The sequence below is a fragment of the Mytilus californianus genome, unplaced genomic scaffold (genome assembly GCF_021869535.1).
Source record: "Mytilus californianus isolate M0D057914Y unplaced genomic scaffold, xbMytCali1.0.p SCAF_1, whole genome shotgun sequence".
Lineage (NCBI taxonomy): Eukaryota > Metazoa > Mollusca > Bivalvia > Mytilida > Mytilidae > Mytilus > Mytilus californianus.
The window spans coordinates 125,018,489-125,037,771 of record NW_026262581.1 but is presented as its reverse complement, the minus strand read 5'-3'; the positions used below and the strand labels follow the sequence as shown (position 1 = coordinate 125,037,771).

At 32.3% G+C, this 19,283-nt stretch overlaps 1 protein-coding gene across 1 annotated transcript in view; it reads left to right on the top strand.

The window, feature by feature from the left end:
- The first annotated feature begins 10,088 nt into the window (after window positions 1-10,088).
- LOC127732923 (hippocampus abundant transcript 1 protein-like) overlaps window positions 10,089-19,283 on the top strand; it is a 49,726-nt gene continuing 40,531 nt past the window's right edge. Inside the window, exon 1 of the mRNA XM_052242142.1 lies at window positions 10,089-10,249. Coding sequence (XP_052098102.1) covers window positions 10,178-10,249 — 72 coding nt within the window. The 5' untranslated portion in view covers window positions 10,089-10,177. The remainder of the gene's footprint in view (window positions 10,250-19,283) is intronic.

Below are 19,283 nucleotides of genomic sequence, written 5' to 3'. Positions count from 1 at the left end.
AACATGTTCTATGTGTTCAAAAAGTGTTACATGGCTGTTGAACGCGTCGACGTATTAAGATTTTGAACATTCGGACACGTTAAATCGTTGAACACTAAGTGTTAAGAACTCTAACATCAAGTGTTCAAAAATGAAACACAAAGGCATTAAAAACTGAACACCACACATTCAATTGATGAACACTAGTGTAAACATTTGGAACACCATTACACGTTCAAAAAGTGTTACAAAAAAGCGTTCAAGCAGTGTTCTATTTATTAACACTTAGATTTACAGTGTTGAAGGCCGTACGGTGACCTATAATTGTTAATTTCTGTGTCATTTTGTCTCTTGTGGAGAGTTGTCTCATTGGCAATCGTACCACATCTTCTTATTTTTATATGTAACAGATATTCAGAATTTTTAAGTATCCACATCTGATTCCCACCGTCCATATATAGAGTAGGTAGTTTGACAATACTTCTGTAGCCCAGCTTTGATTGCTGATATAATTTATGTTAATGGTTTATAAAGGTACATGTATATCTGGCAGGTATCATCTGACCTTGACCTCATTCCATGGTTCATTTGTTAATGTTGAGGTTAATTTTGTGGATAGGTCTGTGTTTCAGAAACTACCAGCAGTAGGTCAAACATATTTGGTGTATGGAGTGATTGTAAGGTGTATATGTCCGTCTAGCAAGCTTCATCTGAAATTGACCTTATTTACATGGATAATTTAAAATGTTATTTTTTTGTGATAGTTATAGTCAAACATTAATGTTAAAGACTTTCAATATAAAATCAGTCATGATAAGTAAAGCAAGTGATATATTTCAGTGTGTGCACTCTTGTTGTCTGTTTCGTTGTATATATATACATACTCTGGCCATCTTTTTTGGTGGATTTTGATTTTCTCCAGGTTTAGTTTAAACATATTTTATTTGTTCAAGTACAAATTGGATAAGACACAAGTCAAACAGACTTATGAAGTCTTCTCCATTCAACATTTATAGCAATATAATACAAAATATATGTATGAGCATGCATGTATAGAATGGTATATCTATTTAATATATATATATATATGGATTTATGTCAGAAGACAGAAAAGTGAAGACAGAAAGAAAACAATAATACAGAAAAAATAAATATATGAAATAAATAAATGAATCTTTAGAAAACAAAAACAAAAAATAAAATACAAATTAAACAAACAAAAATACAAAAAAAAAAAAGGAAGACTTTTACTTGGATGATGATGTGTGTGCGATCATGGTCTGCTATCTAGACAATTAGAAATCTTTCCGAACTTTTAATAAACTCGAAGACATTTTTGAAAATGGTTTGGTTTTGCTCTAGAGAAAGAAGACAACTACCCGAGGTTAGTAGTTCTATGTTAATTTTACAATCTTTTGGAAGCCAGCGCAGACTTTCAAACATTTTATTTCGTATGTCTGAATATAATATACATTTAAAAAAGAAATGATAGGAATCTTCACGATTAACACCACAGCGGCAAGAAGGGTCAGAAATAATATTGACCCTATATAGATTATAGTTTAAGGATGATGCAAAACATCGAAGTTGGGTTAGAATAATATTCAGTTTTCGAATTCCAAACTCATATTGCTTCGGTACAAATATGTTACTCTGAGGGTAAAGTTTTTTTAGTTCAGTTTTAAATTTATTTATTGATTCCGCATCACGAGTTGAATCATCAAGATTATTCCAAAGACGTATGGTTGATGGAATAAATGAATCATTAGTCAATGCTAGTCTGCAGAATGGAATAATGACGTCATTTCCATTGCGTAGAGGATAGACCGTCATACTTTGGATTTTTGGGGGAATTAAATTTGTCAAATATTCTGGAACAATATTTTTTTGAATATTATAAAACATTTGAATTTTTCTTCTCTCTCTTCTTTCAGCTAATGTTTCCCATCCAAGTTCTTCATAAATAACCCTTGAGCTTGTGAATATAGGTAACCCCGTAACTATTCTAGCAGCTTGGAGCTGTAATTGCTCCAGTTTATTGATATAACCTACCCCAATGTTATCCCAAACTTCACTGGCATACTCAAATAAAGGTCTTATAAAAACTAAATAGAGTTTTTCTAAATTTTTTCTGCTCAGTTTATATTTCAACTTCCTTAGCATATTTATATGTTTAGATGTGCTTAAGATAATATTATCAACGTGGACATTCCATTTAGCATCATTGCTAAATGTAACCCCTAAATGTTTATGAATATTTGTAATATGTATATTTTTATCATTGAATATAAAGTTCATTTCTGGGATTTCAACATTAGAAAATAACATAATTTCTGTTTTATCTGGATTAAAAGACATTAACCATTTTTTGGACCATTCGTTCAGCTTTTCCAGATCATGGTTTATCACAGTTTCTATCTGCAATGCATCACGATCCGCACAGCTGAACGACGTGTCATCTGCAAAGAGTCTGCACAGAGAAATAAGTCTTTCTGCAATATCATTAATATATATTATAAAAAGTAATGGTCCGAGGACCGACCCTTGAGGGACACCAGTGTAAACATTTGGAACACCATTACACGTTCAAAAAGTGTTACAAAAAAGCGTTCAAGCAGTGTTCTATTTATTAACACTTAGATTTACAGTGTTCACTGTGGTTAAACGGCTGTGGGTACCCACAGCCCAAGATGGCGGTCTCTAAACTCGTTGATATATAATTGATACAAAATCTACTTTTTGCGACGTTTTTCATGCACTATGTAAATATTTATAGGATTCTTGAATAAAGAAATCACTTACCATTACCATAAATTTGTCAATTTTGAGTTCATTTTAGCGCAAGGCCAACTTTAAAAAATGCATAAGATGTCCGTAACTTTATGGTCAAAACTAATCAGACTGTCCGTAACTTTATTTTCAAATGTGGGTAACTTTTGTTTTCAAAATTGTAAGATTGATAATTTCAACAATTAAAGGACAATAAACACTATCAAATCCCGTATTTATTACCTAGTTTTATACTATTACGATATGCGTCAAAATAACCAAGAGAAAAGAGAACATAGCTGTAAAAAATCAGACCCGAGTTTTACGGATTTACACATGTACCGTTGTTTTTTTCAATTTATTCCCGATTTTCGGATAATATGTTGATAGATTAATCCAGTAAACCTGGTTAGCAGCATCCAAAGTATACTTTGCAGAGTGTTTACATAAAACAAGATCTGATGGTACGGCGAAATTTATCTTACATTCTTCCTGCTTTATAGATTGTTCACTGTTGAGTCCTTGGCCCTTTAGCCGCGGGCAAAATTGATACCTTTTCCTTTAAATAATTTCCGAATTGTTAGCCAAAAAAGTATGGCATAGGCGGATCCAGGGGGGGGGGGGCCTGGGGGGCCCGGGCCCCCCCTTTCGTGGGAAAAATTTGGTTGATTATATAGGGAATCACTGAAGCGTGACTGGAGCGTCCCCCCCTTAGGTCAGTCAGCGCCCCCCCCCCCCCCCCCCCCCCCCCTTACAAAAAGTTCTGGATCCGCCACTGTATGGTCTCCACTATACCTAGTGTTATGTGTAAATATCTTCTTCAGGGGTCTGGACAGCTCCGTCTATGTATTTCCGCTCAGGATTGACATCTGAACTTACTTAATATACTGCCGAAATTTACCCAAAGGAAGTTACTTTAAATAAATAAAATGTAAACGGTAACAACTGTCATTTCCTAGATTTAGATATTTCGGTTTTACACGAGAAACGCCACACTAAAATTTACGACAAAAGGGACGATTTTTCGTTCCCTATTGTTAATTTTCCCTTTTTGGATGGTGATGTTCCTTTGGAACTATCTTACGGTGTTTATATTTCACAACTCGTTCGCTATGCCCGTGTCTGTTGTGACGTTTTTGATTTTAACGAACGTAATCTATGTATTACTGGTAAATTATTAAGCCAGGTGTTTCGTTACCACAAATTACTTAAAACCTTTACTAAATTCTTCCACAGATATAAAGATTTAGTTTTGAAGTTTGGTTGTACCTGTAGAAAACTTATTTCAAACGGGATTGCACATCCTCATTTTACGGCAATATTGTTTACCGTGCCCGGAAATTTAGAAACGATCCTGGTAAACTTATCGATCCTTTAAATAAACTTATTCTAAAAGGTTACCAATTCAACACTGTAATTAGATCATTAAATATTGTTTTTTATTGTTACTGATATTGATTTTGTTATCAGTAAATTAAAAGCAAACTAAATATTATTGTTATATACATATACACATTCATGGATCTACAATCTGTCGATACCTGTATCTTGGCATTGCACAAGGTCATGTTTTTCTCTGACTTTTTATGACGTCTTTACACTAAATCCATTGGATGTTGGATGTGTACGGATTGATAATTTAGTCTTAGATGCATGATTTTTTTTATTAGTTGTTAGGGGCTTTGAACTAGCTGTCAGTAACTGCGAGTACTCTCAGATCTGTACTTAGTGTCTTTTTGTTGTTTGGATGTACAAGTACCCGGCCACGTCCACTTGTAATTGTAGTATTTGTATTTTTATCCATGCATCTGATGAGTTAAGCCTCTTTAAACTGATTTTTATAGTTCGTTCTTATGTTGTTCTGTTACACAACTGTCCCAGGTTAGGGGGAGGGTTGGGATCCCGCTAACATGTTTAACCCCGCCACATTCTGTATGTATGTGCTTGTCCCAAGTCAGGAGCCTGTAATTCAGTGGTTGTCGTTTGTTTATGCGTTACATATTTGTTTTTCGTTCATTTTTTGTACATACATTAGGCCGTTAGTTTTCTCGTTTGAATTGTTTTACATTGTCATTTCGGGGCCTTTTATAGCTGACTGTGCGGTATGGGCTTTGCTCATTGTTGAAGGCCGTACGGTGACCTATAGTTGTTAATTTCTGTGTCATTTGGTCTCTTGTGGAGAGTTGTCTCACTGGCAATCATACCACATCTTCTTTTTTATATTGTTCTCTTAAAGGTGATTTTCGTATGTTCACTTTTAATGTATGGTTTAAATTAAAGCCTTGAGTGATTTGATCTGAAATTTGTGATATCTGCAGTGGGAAGTGGTGAGATTTATCAGCTGCATGTCCTGATTTTTCGTCCAAAACTCGTTTCCTTATGCTAAATTTTGAAGTTCCATTGTGTTGGCTGATTGAGTGATAAACATGGTATCTATGTCACTAGATAAACTAACAAATGTAATTGAAAAAAAAATCGAGTTTATTAGCTGGGTACAATACCAGAAATTATGGTATTCACAAAAGAATTATATCATACTAGAAATCTACTTTATTTCTGATTATATATTCGATACAATTTCTATAATATGTTTAATTATTACATCCACGAATATCGATTCTTTGAAAGTTACAGCTGGGACTATAATATATATTATGTCCCAGGTTACGGGCATCGTGTTAAAGTTACGGACATCCCGTTAAAGTTACGGACATCCCTATTGGTATAATGAAAAAAGTTACGGATAAGTTGTTTTCAAGTTACGGACATCCTAAGTGTTTTCGAAAATCGTAATGTGATCGTTTATTTTGCAGTATTTAATCATCTTTTATGTGTAAGTGTTTCCCTAAAAGATTGATACAACTTTTTAATTACTGAACATTTGTGTTGTTTTCATTGTATTGTTATTATATAAGAGAGAAGTTTCTTACCGAAGCCAGGCGGCTCCATCTTGGGCTGTGGGTAACTTAAGTTACTCACAGCCGTTTAAGCACAGTGGTGTTGAAGGCCGTACGGTGACCTATAATTGTTAATTTCTGTGTCATTTTGTCTCTTGTGGAGAGTTGTCTCATTGGCAATCGTACCACATCTTCTTATTTTTATATCTAACAGATATTCTGAATTTTTAAGTATCCACATCTGATTCCCACCGTCCATATATAGAGTAGGTAGTTTGACAATAATTCTGTAGCCCAGCTTTGATTGCTGATATAATTTATGTTAATGGTTTATAAAGGTACATGTATATCTGGCAGGTATCATCTGACCTTGACCTCATTTCCATGGTTCATTTGTTAATGTTGAGGTTAATTTTGTGGATAGGTCTGTGTTTCAGAAACTACCAGCAGTAGGTCAAACATATTTGGTGTATGGAGTGATTGTAAGGTGTATATGTCCGTCTAGCAAGCTTCATCTGAAATTGACCTTATTTACGTGGATAATTTAAAATGTTATTTTTTTGTGATAGTTATAGTCAAACATTAATTTTAAAGACTTTCAATATAAAATCAGTCATGATAAGTAAAGCAAGTGATACATTTCAGTGTGTGCACTCTTGTTGTCTGTTTCGTTGTATATATATACATACTCTGGCCATCTTTTTTGGTGGATTTTGATTTTCTCCAGGTTCATTGTCGTCTCGTTTTTTTTTTGTAAAATTCTCTTTTTAGGCCTTACATTTTGTTTTCTCTTGTCATCCATGGTTGATCTGATCCTGCGCCTGTAAATTGGATGGAATATGCTCTTTCGTGATTTTTGTGCATTCATTCTCGAACCATTTGACCTAATATATACATATACATTACATTGGGACCAAGATACAACCAGTTTTTAATTTTCAACTTTTTGCCAATTGACTTTGAGGTGCCTCCTGTCTGGTTAACTAAGATGCGCCGAGTCAATTTCATTCAAGTACAGAGTCTGATTCCGATATTCTGGATGAACAGAAGAAGGAAGTTCGCCTTGACAACCATTCAGACAATAAATATAAATAGTTTAAAACTTTAAAACGATATCAAATGATAATAATAACTAAGACGATGCAGTGGAATTTGAATATCTTATAAAGAGCATAGATATAACTTTCCAGATTTGTTCAACAATTTCGTAGAATCAAAATGATACATTGCTTTTGAAGACAGTTTTGATATGATATAATGGTATGATTGCCAATGAGACAACTCTCCACCAGTGACCAAACGACATAAAAGTTTACAACTATAGGTCACCGTACGGCCTTTGACATGTTTTAATTGTTTTGTATATAAATCAGACCGTTAGTTTTCTCGTTTGAATTGTTTCCATGTCGGGTTTTATTGCTTAATTGCGATGCAGTATGGGTTTTGCTCATTGTTGAAGGCCGTACGGTGACCTATAGTTGTTAACTTCTTCGTCATTTGCATGGTCTCTGGTTGAAAGTTGTCTCATTGGCAATCATGTCACATCTTCTCATTTTTATATTATAATTTGTTTATGGCTTTGTTTGAATGTCCTTTTGAAGAATATCCGGTTGAATACCATACTTAATTTGCATCTGAAATTTACTCTACCGATAGAATTTTAGTTTTGATCTGGGGCCAATCGATAAATGGACATGTAACTAGAATATTTTTCACTGATTTCATTGTCCCGCAAAATTTACCTGTATAACATGGAAGTTTTTTGGGGTAATCGATAAATGGACATGTAACTAGAATATTTTTCACTGATTTCATTGTCCCGCAAAATTTACTTGTATAACATGGCAGTTTTGGGCGCACTGAGCATTTCTCTATTAAAAAATTGGTCTCCTATTTTTGGAATTCCATCTAGGGTTGCCTATTGATACTGATAAACATGATGCGGCATTGAAGATGAACGATATGGAAATTTTTGTTTTCATGATTTCATTTTCATGAGTTGTTCAGTATTTTGGTGTCCAAAGTTGGAAATTATTTTTTTTCATTTTCTAGTCCAATTATTCAAATATTTTAACTTTAGGACGTGCATCATTTTTACCTTTTCTTATTTCCTGGTAATTTATCATGAATGATATTTATAAGGTTGGATATAGAAGGCGTTTCATAAGATGGCGTAGTGTACTGCATGTATATTGAATTTTTATTATTATGTCACAGTTAAAAAACTCAGAAAAATGTCCCTCATGTTTAACACATGATTTCAAGTAAGAATACTATGATTTTATTAGATTTAACAATTTTCCGGTTATACCACATTTTGCTAATTTCATCCATGATTTAAAATGCTTAACACTGTCAAAAGCCTTTTTATAATCAATAAAACAACAAAATAAAATTTTTCCGTTTCGCAAAGATTTTGATATAATGGAATGAAGAGCAAATATTGCATGATCATCATGAGTTCCGTGCCCAGGTCTAAATCCGAACTGTGCGTCTGAGATAATACAGTGTTCCTCGCTCCATTTCAGCAGTCTAGTATTGATAGTAGCTGTAGCTGTAGCTGTAAAAACAAATCCTATATGAGACACTTATGATATACCTAAGTAATTTCCAGGGTCATTAACGAGACCCTTTTAAATCAAATCAAAATCAAAATTCGTTATTCCTAATGAAAGGGTCCATTTAAAGTATAAAAATCAATACAAAGCCCAAAGTTCATACATATCCAAACATACATCACATGAAATCTAACATACATATTGATTATTAATATCTAAAAATGATTAATAAGAAAAATATAATAATAATAATAATACAAGAACCAATATACAGTGGAGGAGAGAACCAATACAAAGAGGGCGAACTCCATTTACCAATTTTGTTCACATAGTTAACTTGTAGTTCTTTTCCGGTGTCATCTTATGAGTTTAAGTCAAGATTTAAGTGATTTTCATATTTGAAATTAATTTTAAATTTGTAATGTACTGAGTTTTTATTATCTATTAGATAACTATTTCTTATATATCCAGCCATGATTGTCTTAACGGTTCTTCTGGGGGCATTTCTTCAAATACAATTTAAATTGACTTTTAAGTTTTTTACAAATTATGCAGAATAAGCATTTGATTAAAAGTAAACAAAGTTATCAAAATGATCTTAGTGTTTAAAAATATCCAGATCTATGTTTGGAATGAATAGATCGAAAAGACTGGTGAAGAATGTGGGACAACTCGGCCTGGAGACAAGTCAGACAGAGTCTAATCGGACCGACTAATAAGTCAACTCGGACCGTCTATGAAGACAACTCGGACCGTCAATAAGTCAACTTGGCCCGTCTATAATGACAACTGAAACAAAGTATTAAAAGAGGATTTGAACTATAAAATGATTATAAATTATTAAATGTTAGATTTTACATGACAATATCATTTGCATGTTGCTGAATTTGCAAAACATCATAAAAAAATATTGTATAATGTGATTTCAAATTTTTACTTATCTTTATCAAGGATTTGTATAGTGAGACTCTCTATACAAATCCTTGTCTTTATCAATTTATTATAATGCAATGCAATAAAGCAAAAAAAAAGTCTTAGCTAGGTTGAATTTGATTTATTTATTTGTTGAGTTCTTTATCTAATATTTAAAAAAAAGTATTTTAAAGTCAACTCGGATCGTCTATAGTGCCAACTAGCTTATGAGATGAATCCTACTGTCTAACTTGACTGCTTTTGAAATAAGAACTTTATGAGATAACGTTTCCTTATTATATTATATCATAAGTTATAATTAGTGCTCAATCATAAGTAACCTACTACTATGTGAATGACATACAAACATGTAAGAAGATGTGGTATGAGTGCCAATGAGACAACTATCCTTCCAAGTCACAATGTGTAAAAAGTAAACAATTATAGGTCAAAGTACAGCCTTCAACACGGAGCCTTGGCTCACACCGAACAGCAAGCACATACTTGTTTTGATTTAGTGTACGTCTTAGGTTGTACATGGTGCTTAAATTATATGTTTCTTATGTAAATGACATACTTGACTTGAAATTATTTCTTTGATGAAATAAAGATATGCCGCATGTATATATTATAGTTATAGTTTGTTCAAATAATCGAGGATATAATAAACTGAGTCTCATGTTTGTTGCTTATATTGTCATATCTAATTACAATTGTTAATTGTAAATCCCCCTGTGGGACCATGATTGGAATATTATAAGATATTTGATTTGATTTGATTTGATTTGAATAAACATATATATCAAACAAACAAAAAACTGTCCGAGTTGACTTATTGACGGTCCGAGATGTCTTCATAGATGGTCCGAGTTGTCTCCGGGCCGACTTGTCTCACATGCTGAAATGTGGGTGTAAAAATTATGTCAGTTAAATTTCCGGGAAAAGAACCGATTTTGTTCCAGTGTGTTAGTCATCGAAGGTGAAGGACAGTAAATGGAAAGACGACAGCTTTTACTTTTATAAAAAATGAACAAAAAGAACTCTGTATATTATACATAAAATATGGGGAAGAAAAGAACAGTAGGAAAGATAACATGGGCTCCACGGAAACATCACTTGAAAGAGAATGGGGCGGTAAATAACATGAATAATTCAAAGTTGTTTCGTCAGTTGTCACGCCATCTCGGAATTTGACATAACATTTGTCAGGTTTCTAGTTCAATATTTACACAATTAAAAGTAACTTTGTATTGCAGGAACTATTTCTGTAATGCGTTTATGCACGTAGAACTGTTCCACGTTTAAATAACATAAGACCAAATTCGCTATATCCTTTTTTGGGGGGCTAATATGGCCGTATTTACACCACACATTTTACTCTGAGTACAAATAAACCTGTGCACCTGGAAAGGTTTTAAGGCAAAGCAGGAACTAGAGAATTAAATTTTAAATACATTTTATGTTTCAGAAAATTATAAACTTTTCTGGATATTGAGGTTCCTTTTTTTCCGTTGAATCGTTCCCACACGGGTCGGTCTTTTCACCACCGCACACCACCGAACACCTGAAAAGACCACTAACCCTTAAGAAAAACAGTAATGTTACACAATAAAACAATAAAATCGATTAAATTATGTAAAATTTAATCCTATTATCATTTTTTTTCACATTTTTATGTGCATTAGTCATTTAGTGATGTTCCTAAAAGTTAAGAATCAAAATAAAAAAAAAAAACGCTTCCGGATCCAGCAATATTTTTTCCGGATTTACTTTGTCTGTATTTCATTGTATATTATCTTACATGTCTTATGGCCTTTACTTTTCAATTATTAGAAATAAATTGTTCAAATAAGTTAAATCATTTTATTTAATGTGAAATTATCACAATAATTATATTTAAAAAATGTTAGACTTGAAAGTGTACTGTTCTGACAACAGCCCTGCAAGACTGTTCTTTTTGGTTGTCTTGTTATCATTTCTTATTAATTTGTGTATATATATGTCATGTATGTATAAACATATTCATACTCGATCAGAAGGTAAGTCAAGTATGTAAATAAAGATGAAAACAATATATTTAGGTGTGTTAGATGGTATTTTAATGTGTTCGGTGGTGTTCGGCGGTGTGCGGTGGTGTTCGGTGGTGAAAAGACCTACCGTTCCCACATAAGGTGCCAAAATAGACTTAAGTTATGAAAAATATTTGAGATGTTCCCCTACACGTGTATGTAAATAATTGGTGTGAGTTGTATTGATTAAATGGACAATAGATATCTGCACAACAATAGGTGATTTAAACTTAGTAAATGAGTGGACCATATCAAATGAAATTCGGGTGTTTGTTTATTTATTACCTTCTGCAGGCTTAAAAAAAAGGAATCTCAAATTCCTGGTAAGCGATTAATTTTCTGAAACTTAAAATGCATTCAAATTGTATTTACCTAGTTCCTGCCATGCCTTAAAACATTTCTAGGTGCACAGGTTTGTCTGTAAATTTTGTGGTGTAATCATGGCCATATTTTTCAATTCCTTCTGATTAACCTTAATGTTTTCATGGATATCGTGTCCATTCGCTCCCAGAACATGTTCGCACCCTATACTTTCGCACCCCACACTTCCACCCCTGGGTTCGTTCACACCCTTTTTTTTATTTAAATACAGGTTGAATTATTTAATATTTTTAAGAATATATTTATATTTTCATGTATAAAAATTCGTGAAAATTGTTTTATTTTTGTGTTTAGATGATTTATTCTTGAATGTGTATTTATGATTACTGTTAATTGGTACTTACAAATCTAATTTAATATTATTGTTGTTAAATATCTTCCACCTTTATTTTACAAATCTTAGATGAGTGAACTTGGCCATTGATTATCATGACATTATCTGTTATTCATTTCGTCAAAATAATTCACAAAACACTAAAGGAAACTTGTTTACGTTTTTAGAATGTCACTTTTTTTAAAACAATAAAAAAACTTATAATCTTTATTTTATATTATAACATTGGTAGCATTGAATTACATTGATTTCCCATTCAAATAAAAACCGATAATTTCACATGTGAAATAAACGTGGTTATTTCACTCTCGGACGTCATACAACAATAGGCGTTGTCAAGACGTCGATAACGTCGGATCAAAACAAATTGTGAATGCGTAGAAAAAAGATATAGTTCCTTACATTTTCTACATTAATTTCATTGAAAAAAGCCATTTGCCAATGTAATAAAAAGAATAACTAATCAAAGAATTCAAATATCGAAAAATATTCAACTCGTGACCGAACAACACTGATAATTAACTCATGCGCTACGCGCATTCGTGAAATAATGTGTTGTTCGGTCACTCGTTGAATATTTTTCTCTATTTGAATTCTTCGATTAGTTATTCTATAAGCAATATCCGGGACTCATTTTACAAAAAAATCTTATGAAATTTTTTTTCGTAAGTCATGAACAGTTCTGTATAACTTACAATAAATTTTAGTCATAAGATTTTCATGTGAAAAGAGCCCCAGAGATATTTCTGTGTCGGGGGGGGGGGGGGGATATACAATTCATTTGAAATTTGATGTCGAAAAAACCTTTGAACTCCTCTTTTGGTATATTCTTAGGAAGACATGTCACCTTACCCGGACACATTATTCTGATTCCTAGCCAACCAGTCTTTGCTCTCACTCTTTAATGATGCATGCTTAGCCGAGAAGCAGCAAATACTAATTTTAAGTTCAAACCCACGACCTCCTGCACTCAAGGTGAACACGCTACAATGAGACCACTGAGGTGGTTCCCCATAAATGGAAAGACTCACATCAAGTTTACAACACCCATTGAGAGCAATTCTCTGTAACCACAAACCATTTCATATATGGGGGTCGGCACACATAGTCACTGATTTTCCTGAAACTTAGCTATAGCCTGACCATATAATTAGGTGAAAAAGTAAGAAAATGTCTCTCAAAGTGTTGCTAGGCCACGGTTGCCATGGCAGCTAAGTCAATGAGTTTTTCTGTACATTTTGGGGAATTTAGCATTGAAAAAAAAACTGCTTTGCAGGCATTCTGAAGCAAAATCAGATTTTATTTAATGATATTTGTTAATCATGTAATATTTTTCAGAAACATGATACTTAAAGTCATATGAAACTTCAAATTTAAAAAAAATTTGAATATGTTTTAAAAACTTGGATGGATAAGTTTTACTATGAAACAAGTGTACGTGAACTTTCTTGTAAACGAAAATCCTTTGTATTATTAATCGTCATAAATGAACAGCTATTGAATTATTGTCTTCCCGTATACTAATTTGCCAATATTTTCCCGTATGCAGTGATCTAACTACGAGACCTCTCGTTAGAACTTCGGACACCGCACAATGCAAGTGCAAAGGGGAATACCGTAATGAAAAATGTTAAGAAACGTGCACTGGAAGGTAATTAGCAATAATTGATTCTGAAAGAACAAATTTGATACAAAAAATCATTTAACAACTATTAAGGAAAATATATATAAACAAATGGAAACGCATGGAAAATATAAAAAAAAAATATCATGGCTCTATAAATTCACTTATTTGTCATGTGTTCTACATGCTCTGTTGATTGTTTATCAATGTCACGATCTGGTAAACTTTGGCAACAAACTCGAATGTAAATTTACTTGCAATCAACAATCATTGAATGAAATATTATTGTCGAAAATAGGCTATAGATCTGTCATAAATATAAAAAAACGTGCATACAGGACTTAGTTTAGTATATATGCATGCATTGGCTCTGTGTTGAAGACTGTACTTTGACCTATATTGGTTTACTTTTATAAATTTTGACTTGGATAGAGAGTTGTCTCATTGGCACTCATACCACATCTTCTTATATCTATTGGTTTATTAATTTTGATAACATTAAAATTACAAGAAACTAGTTTCATACAGGCCTCTACAATAACTTTTTTTTCAACTTGCCCAATAGGACAAGTACATACCAAAACTTACTTGTCCGAATGGAATTGTAACTTGTCCAAAAAAAACCTTTATATTAACCTTTTTTTGCATTTTAGGTTGATTCAATGAACATAATTTGATTTATATCTCTTGATATCCTTTTTCAAAAATATGAATCCAGAAAAACTGAATCTAGTCAAGTCTAGTCACAGGACTTCGGTTCTATTTTTCATCAATGCCAAAGTCTCATCAAACTCTGCACATTAGGCACAGTCTGTTAGGCCTGTCAGTCTACACTCATTTAGTTTGTATCCTGGTCTTTTGAGTTGATAAAATATTGATTATTATGATTAATGCCTTACTATAATCAGTTTTGTTTTTAATATATTAAAATGTTTATTCAAACACAATCAAATCTTGTTTTGTCTAAATATGATCAAATATGATTTTATGAATTTTATGGTAAAAAAAATTCTCATATATTTATTATAAAGCAACAGAATAAGTAGGAAAACAAGGTACTGGTTTGTCTTTGTCCCGAAATGTCTCCAACGGTGCCGAACTGTCTTTTAAACATGGAGCCGATTCGTTTCCGTGACGGTGCCCAACTGTCTTGTTACCTTTTCTACAAAGCCACATTCGGTAAGACTGGTTTCCGAGAATAGTATGCGTTTTATCTGTTATAAAGTATCTGACAAAGAACCAGTTTTAAATTATCGATCGCAAGTAAACATGTCAAACAAATATCTTCTTTTCTTGTTTTTTTTTTTGTTTATTACTTTGATCATCAAAGTTGGATTTAATTTATTTTCAACAGAATGATTTTTACTTGTCCCGTCGGACAAACTTGATATGACTTTTACTTGTCCGACCCTTTTTTCCTCTGGTATCGGACAAGCGTTATTGTCGAGCCCTGTCATATGACAAGCATAACAGCAATTTCATATACAAATAATATTTTGGCTGAATATTGTCACAACCACAGGAGCAGAGGTCATTTTTCATTGTATTTATGAAGGCAAATTATACACATTTAGCATGAACAAAATATACCGTTTTGTATCCACCTCCTTTTAAGTTGTGGTAATAAATATAAAGTATCATTGTTTCTAGTCAATAATTTACAACAAAATATTTGGGATTCAGAGTGCTTGTATGGTTGCTATGGAAACCAAAATGTGTCTTTTTTGTTTTTTTCTTTAGAAATTTGACCATGTTATTAAAATTACCCGAAAACAGTAATTACTATTGAATGACTATGATGTGAAAACTATTGAGCATTAAATGACATTCAGTTTAACCCAAAGTCATAGATATATTGACCTTTTGACCTTGCGTATATTAATCGTATTTTGTAAGAAAAGATAATAGAAAGAAGAAAACAATATGTAAGGAAAATGTTCAGGATGATTAAAGCCACGGTTTGTTTACAGGTAAACAGTAAGAAGTTAAGGTCTTGTCAAAAGTGCTTAGCAACCACCCTTATTTGTTACAGAAGAACCTAGTAACCATATATGTTTTGATTCAGGACTGTATAGATTATTACATAGACCAGGGTCAGGGGTGACTATTATCACACTAGTCCTTAGCGAACATTCATTTATAGTGTAAAAGTGCCTAGCAACCATTTATTTATGTTGGAAAATTGCCATGAAACCATTTATTTATATGGGCAGGAATTCGCTAATGTTACTTTAGTGTGACATTGTAAGAAAAAAATAAAAATCATTATAAGCTTCCAAATTTTTTACAAATTATTGCTGCAAATGGCGTCTTTCTATTTGTGACAAAAAAAAATCAGTTTTAAACTTGAGTCAGTTTGGAACAAAGGCAATTAATGAATTTAGTGCATGTAACATGGACACTTTTTCCAAATTGAGATTAATGATTCCTTAACTCATTCAACATTCAATATCATATATATTGATCACAAAACATTGTCTATCATCTAAACTCTAAAATGTGTATTTTCATTTCTTTCAGAAATTTTTTGAAAACAGGTTTCCTCTACTTTTCTGTCAATGTTACATGCAACGTTTAAGAGATAAATACAATAAGAATCATTTTCTTTCTGAACATGAAAAGGCTCTTTTTCATTGTGTTACCCTAACATTAAAAAATTCTATCAATATTTTTGCAATTATCTCTTTTCTGTTATAAAATGGTGACGTAAATGTTGAATGTAACGTGGACACATAAAAGTATGAATAATGAACCATGCCAGAATTGACCTTAAAAGATATAAAAAGCCTCCAAACAACCATCTGAATGTAAATTATATTCCCACATTTCTCATAAATGATATTATTTAAATAGTGGTTACCGAAACCATTCACCTAAATTTCAGACAGCAGACATATTTTTAAACTATACCAGTAGTTATGCTTGTTCATGTTGGTACACCATGGAAGGCCAAATTAAAAGATATTCAAACGTCAAAATAACCAGAAAAATAAAACTAAGACCGAAGATAGATCAATTGGTGAGGGAGTTATTCAAAATTTCCACATCATGAAACATTTTTATAAATCAGTAAATAAGCAACCCGTTCTTTTATGCTGAGGGATGAGATTGATAAGAAGACAACCACACAACCATCAGCATCCACAATTTTCTCACTCAATAACTAATACTGACAAAGTAAGGGAACAAAACAAATACATGTAATCAGTATCCCTCAATGCGACACAGTTACACTTAAAACTAATAGTATGAAAAACCAAGGCAAAATATTGACAAATGTAGGTGCTCCACATCTACGAGAGGTTAATTCAGCTGCATTTATGGAGAATCTTATTTTCAACCGTTTACATAACTTCTATAAAGCACTCTTTGGGTTTCCTTTTTGAGGTTGTTGTCTGATAGACATGACCCCATATCTCGTTTTATTTCTGCTGGTTAATCTTACATTGATAATAATTTTTTAAGGTTTAAACAATAAATTTTATTTCAAACATTCAAAACAAGTTTGGCCCTTTTAACTTTTTTGATTCATTAGCGTCACTGAAGAGTCTATTGTATATGAAACGTGTGTCTGGCCTACAAAATTTCAATTCTAGTATCCATGATGAGTTTATTATTATTATTTTGAAATCAGAAAGAGCCTGAACCTCTTATAATGCAAAAGAAATTCTGGAATGTCAATTATTAGCATAACAAATTAAAAAAAAAATGTTACAAATTGAACTCCTCATGATTTCTTTAATGAGCATGAATAAATACATGTGTTGACTGGTGATTGAAAACTGATAAATAAACAAGATTTGGAAATAATTATCTTCTACACTGCTGTAGAATGGTCAAATGGGAGATCACTGAGTATGTCTGCATACACAGTCATCATCGTCTGGTTTTCTGACACAGACAGACACTACTATCTGACTGGCTGACAGAGCCGTCACCACCTGACTCACTAACAGGGACCTTATCAGACTGGCTAACACAGACATCATAATCTGACTGGCTGACAGGGATATCACCAACTGACTGACTGATATGGACATCACCATCTGACAGGCTGACAGTGACATCACCATCTGACTGGCTGACAGGAACATCAGCAACTGACTGACTGACAGGAACATCACCAACTGACATGCTGACAGGGACATCACCATCTGACTGGCTAACAGGGACATCATTTTTGAAAGTCTAGCATTTTTTGTAGTATCTTCCTGAGAGTTTTCTTGTCACATTTATTGCTGATCTTCTTTTTCTTTCTTAGGTTTATATTGCCTATAATTTTTTTTATCAAAAATTGCATGTAAAATTTCAAGACTTGACACCAATTTTGTTGTCAATGAAGAAAACACTTCTAAAAAGAATATCTATATTTAGAAATAAAGATGAAGTTTGATGGGGGTAAAACAAGTTAAATTATCAATAACATCTTTATGGAGCAAAGGAGTTAGTAAATATTTTCAGTTCTGTTCATGCGTGTAACTTTGACAGAAAAGTAAAAGGTTGTATGTCAATGTTACATACACGAAGACCATAAGATGAAAGTGGTGTGCTTAATAGTCAACTTTGCAGAAATAATATTATTGCTATCCAGTAATATTTAATTAATCATTTAGGTTATAAAATGTTATATAAAAGTCTGACTTTAACGAAATAATACCTTTGCATGTAACATAAAAAAAATCTTGACACAAAATATTGTTGTCAATGTTACTAACAAGTGTTAAAAGACAAATTAAACATGAAAACATTCAAACGCTTTAATTGTGTAAAATAAAAATAAAATGATAGCTCCATATGGCAGTAAGATTTGTTTATGCATGTTATACTGGCCAGAACATGTAAAAGTCTAAGTTAGTAGACTATGTCAATGTTACATACACAATTTCTTTATGAAAAAAAGTTTAATGGTAAACCTTGGATTTACTTTATACATTATTTTTTAAAATAAGTATCAAAATAATAACTTTGAATATTAAAAATTTGATTAACTGTTGATTTGGACACAGTAAAATCTTCTCATGTGACACAAAAAAGACCTGACACAAAAAATTGCTGTCCATGTTACTTATAAAGTTATCATATAAGCACCAAAGAAGAAATTGTGTGATGACAATATTTCAGATGGTAGTCATTTATAAACTCAGATAAATTCAATATAAGGCTCATATCAGAGGTTTGGAAATCAATGCTTTTAAAACATTATAATTCTGGGTTATGCATGTAACATTGACGGGAACACCAACAAATGATGAGAAAAAATTGCAAGTCAATCAAGGAAAAAAATAAACACAAATAATTAAAACTCATTTATTTCTTTAATATAACTTATATGAAGCAAATTTAAATTTCAACAAGATTTTATTGATTGAATAATTGTATGCACATTTTTGTTTCCGTTTTCTAACTATAGTTTGCCTCAACCAAATGTTATGAAACGTATACACAATGCTTATTACTACATAATACAGATTAAGTACGAAATTTGGTGGCAACACTTTTACCATTCTTGAGTTATGTCCCTTTATAAACATAAAAATTGCTGAATTTTTTAGTTTGTCTCAACCAAATGTTATAAAACTTATACACAACCGTTCTAGAGTTATGCATGTTTACAAATAGAAAAATTGCTAAATTTTTAGTTTCTGTTCTCTACTTAAGTTAGCCTCAACCAAATGTTATGAGACTTACACACAATGCTTATTACCACAAAACTCAGATCAAGTTCAAATTTGGGAAGCGTCACTTTTACCGTTCTTCAGT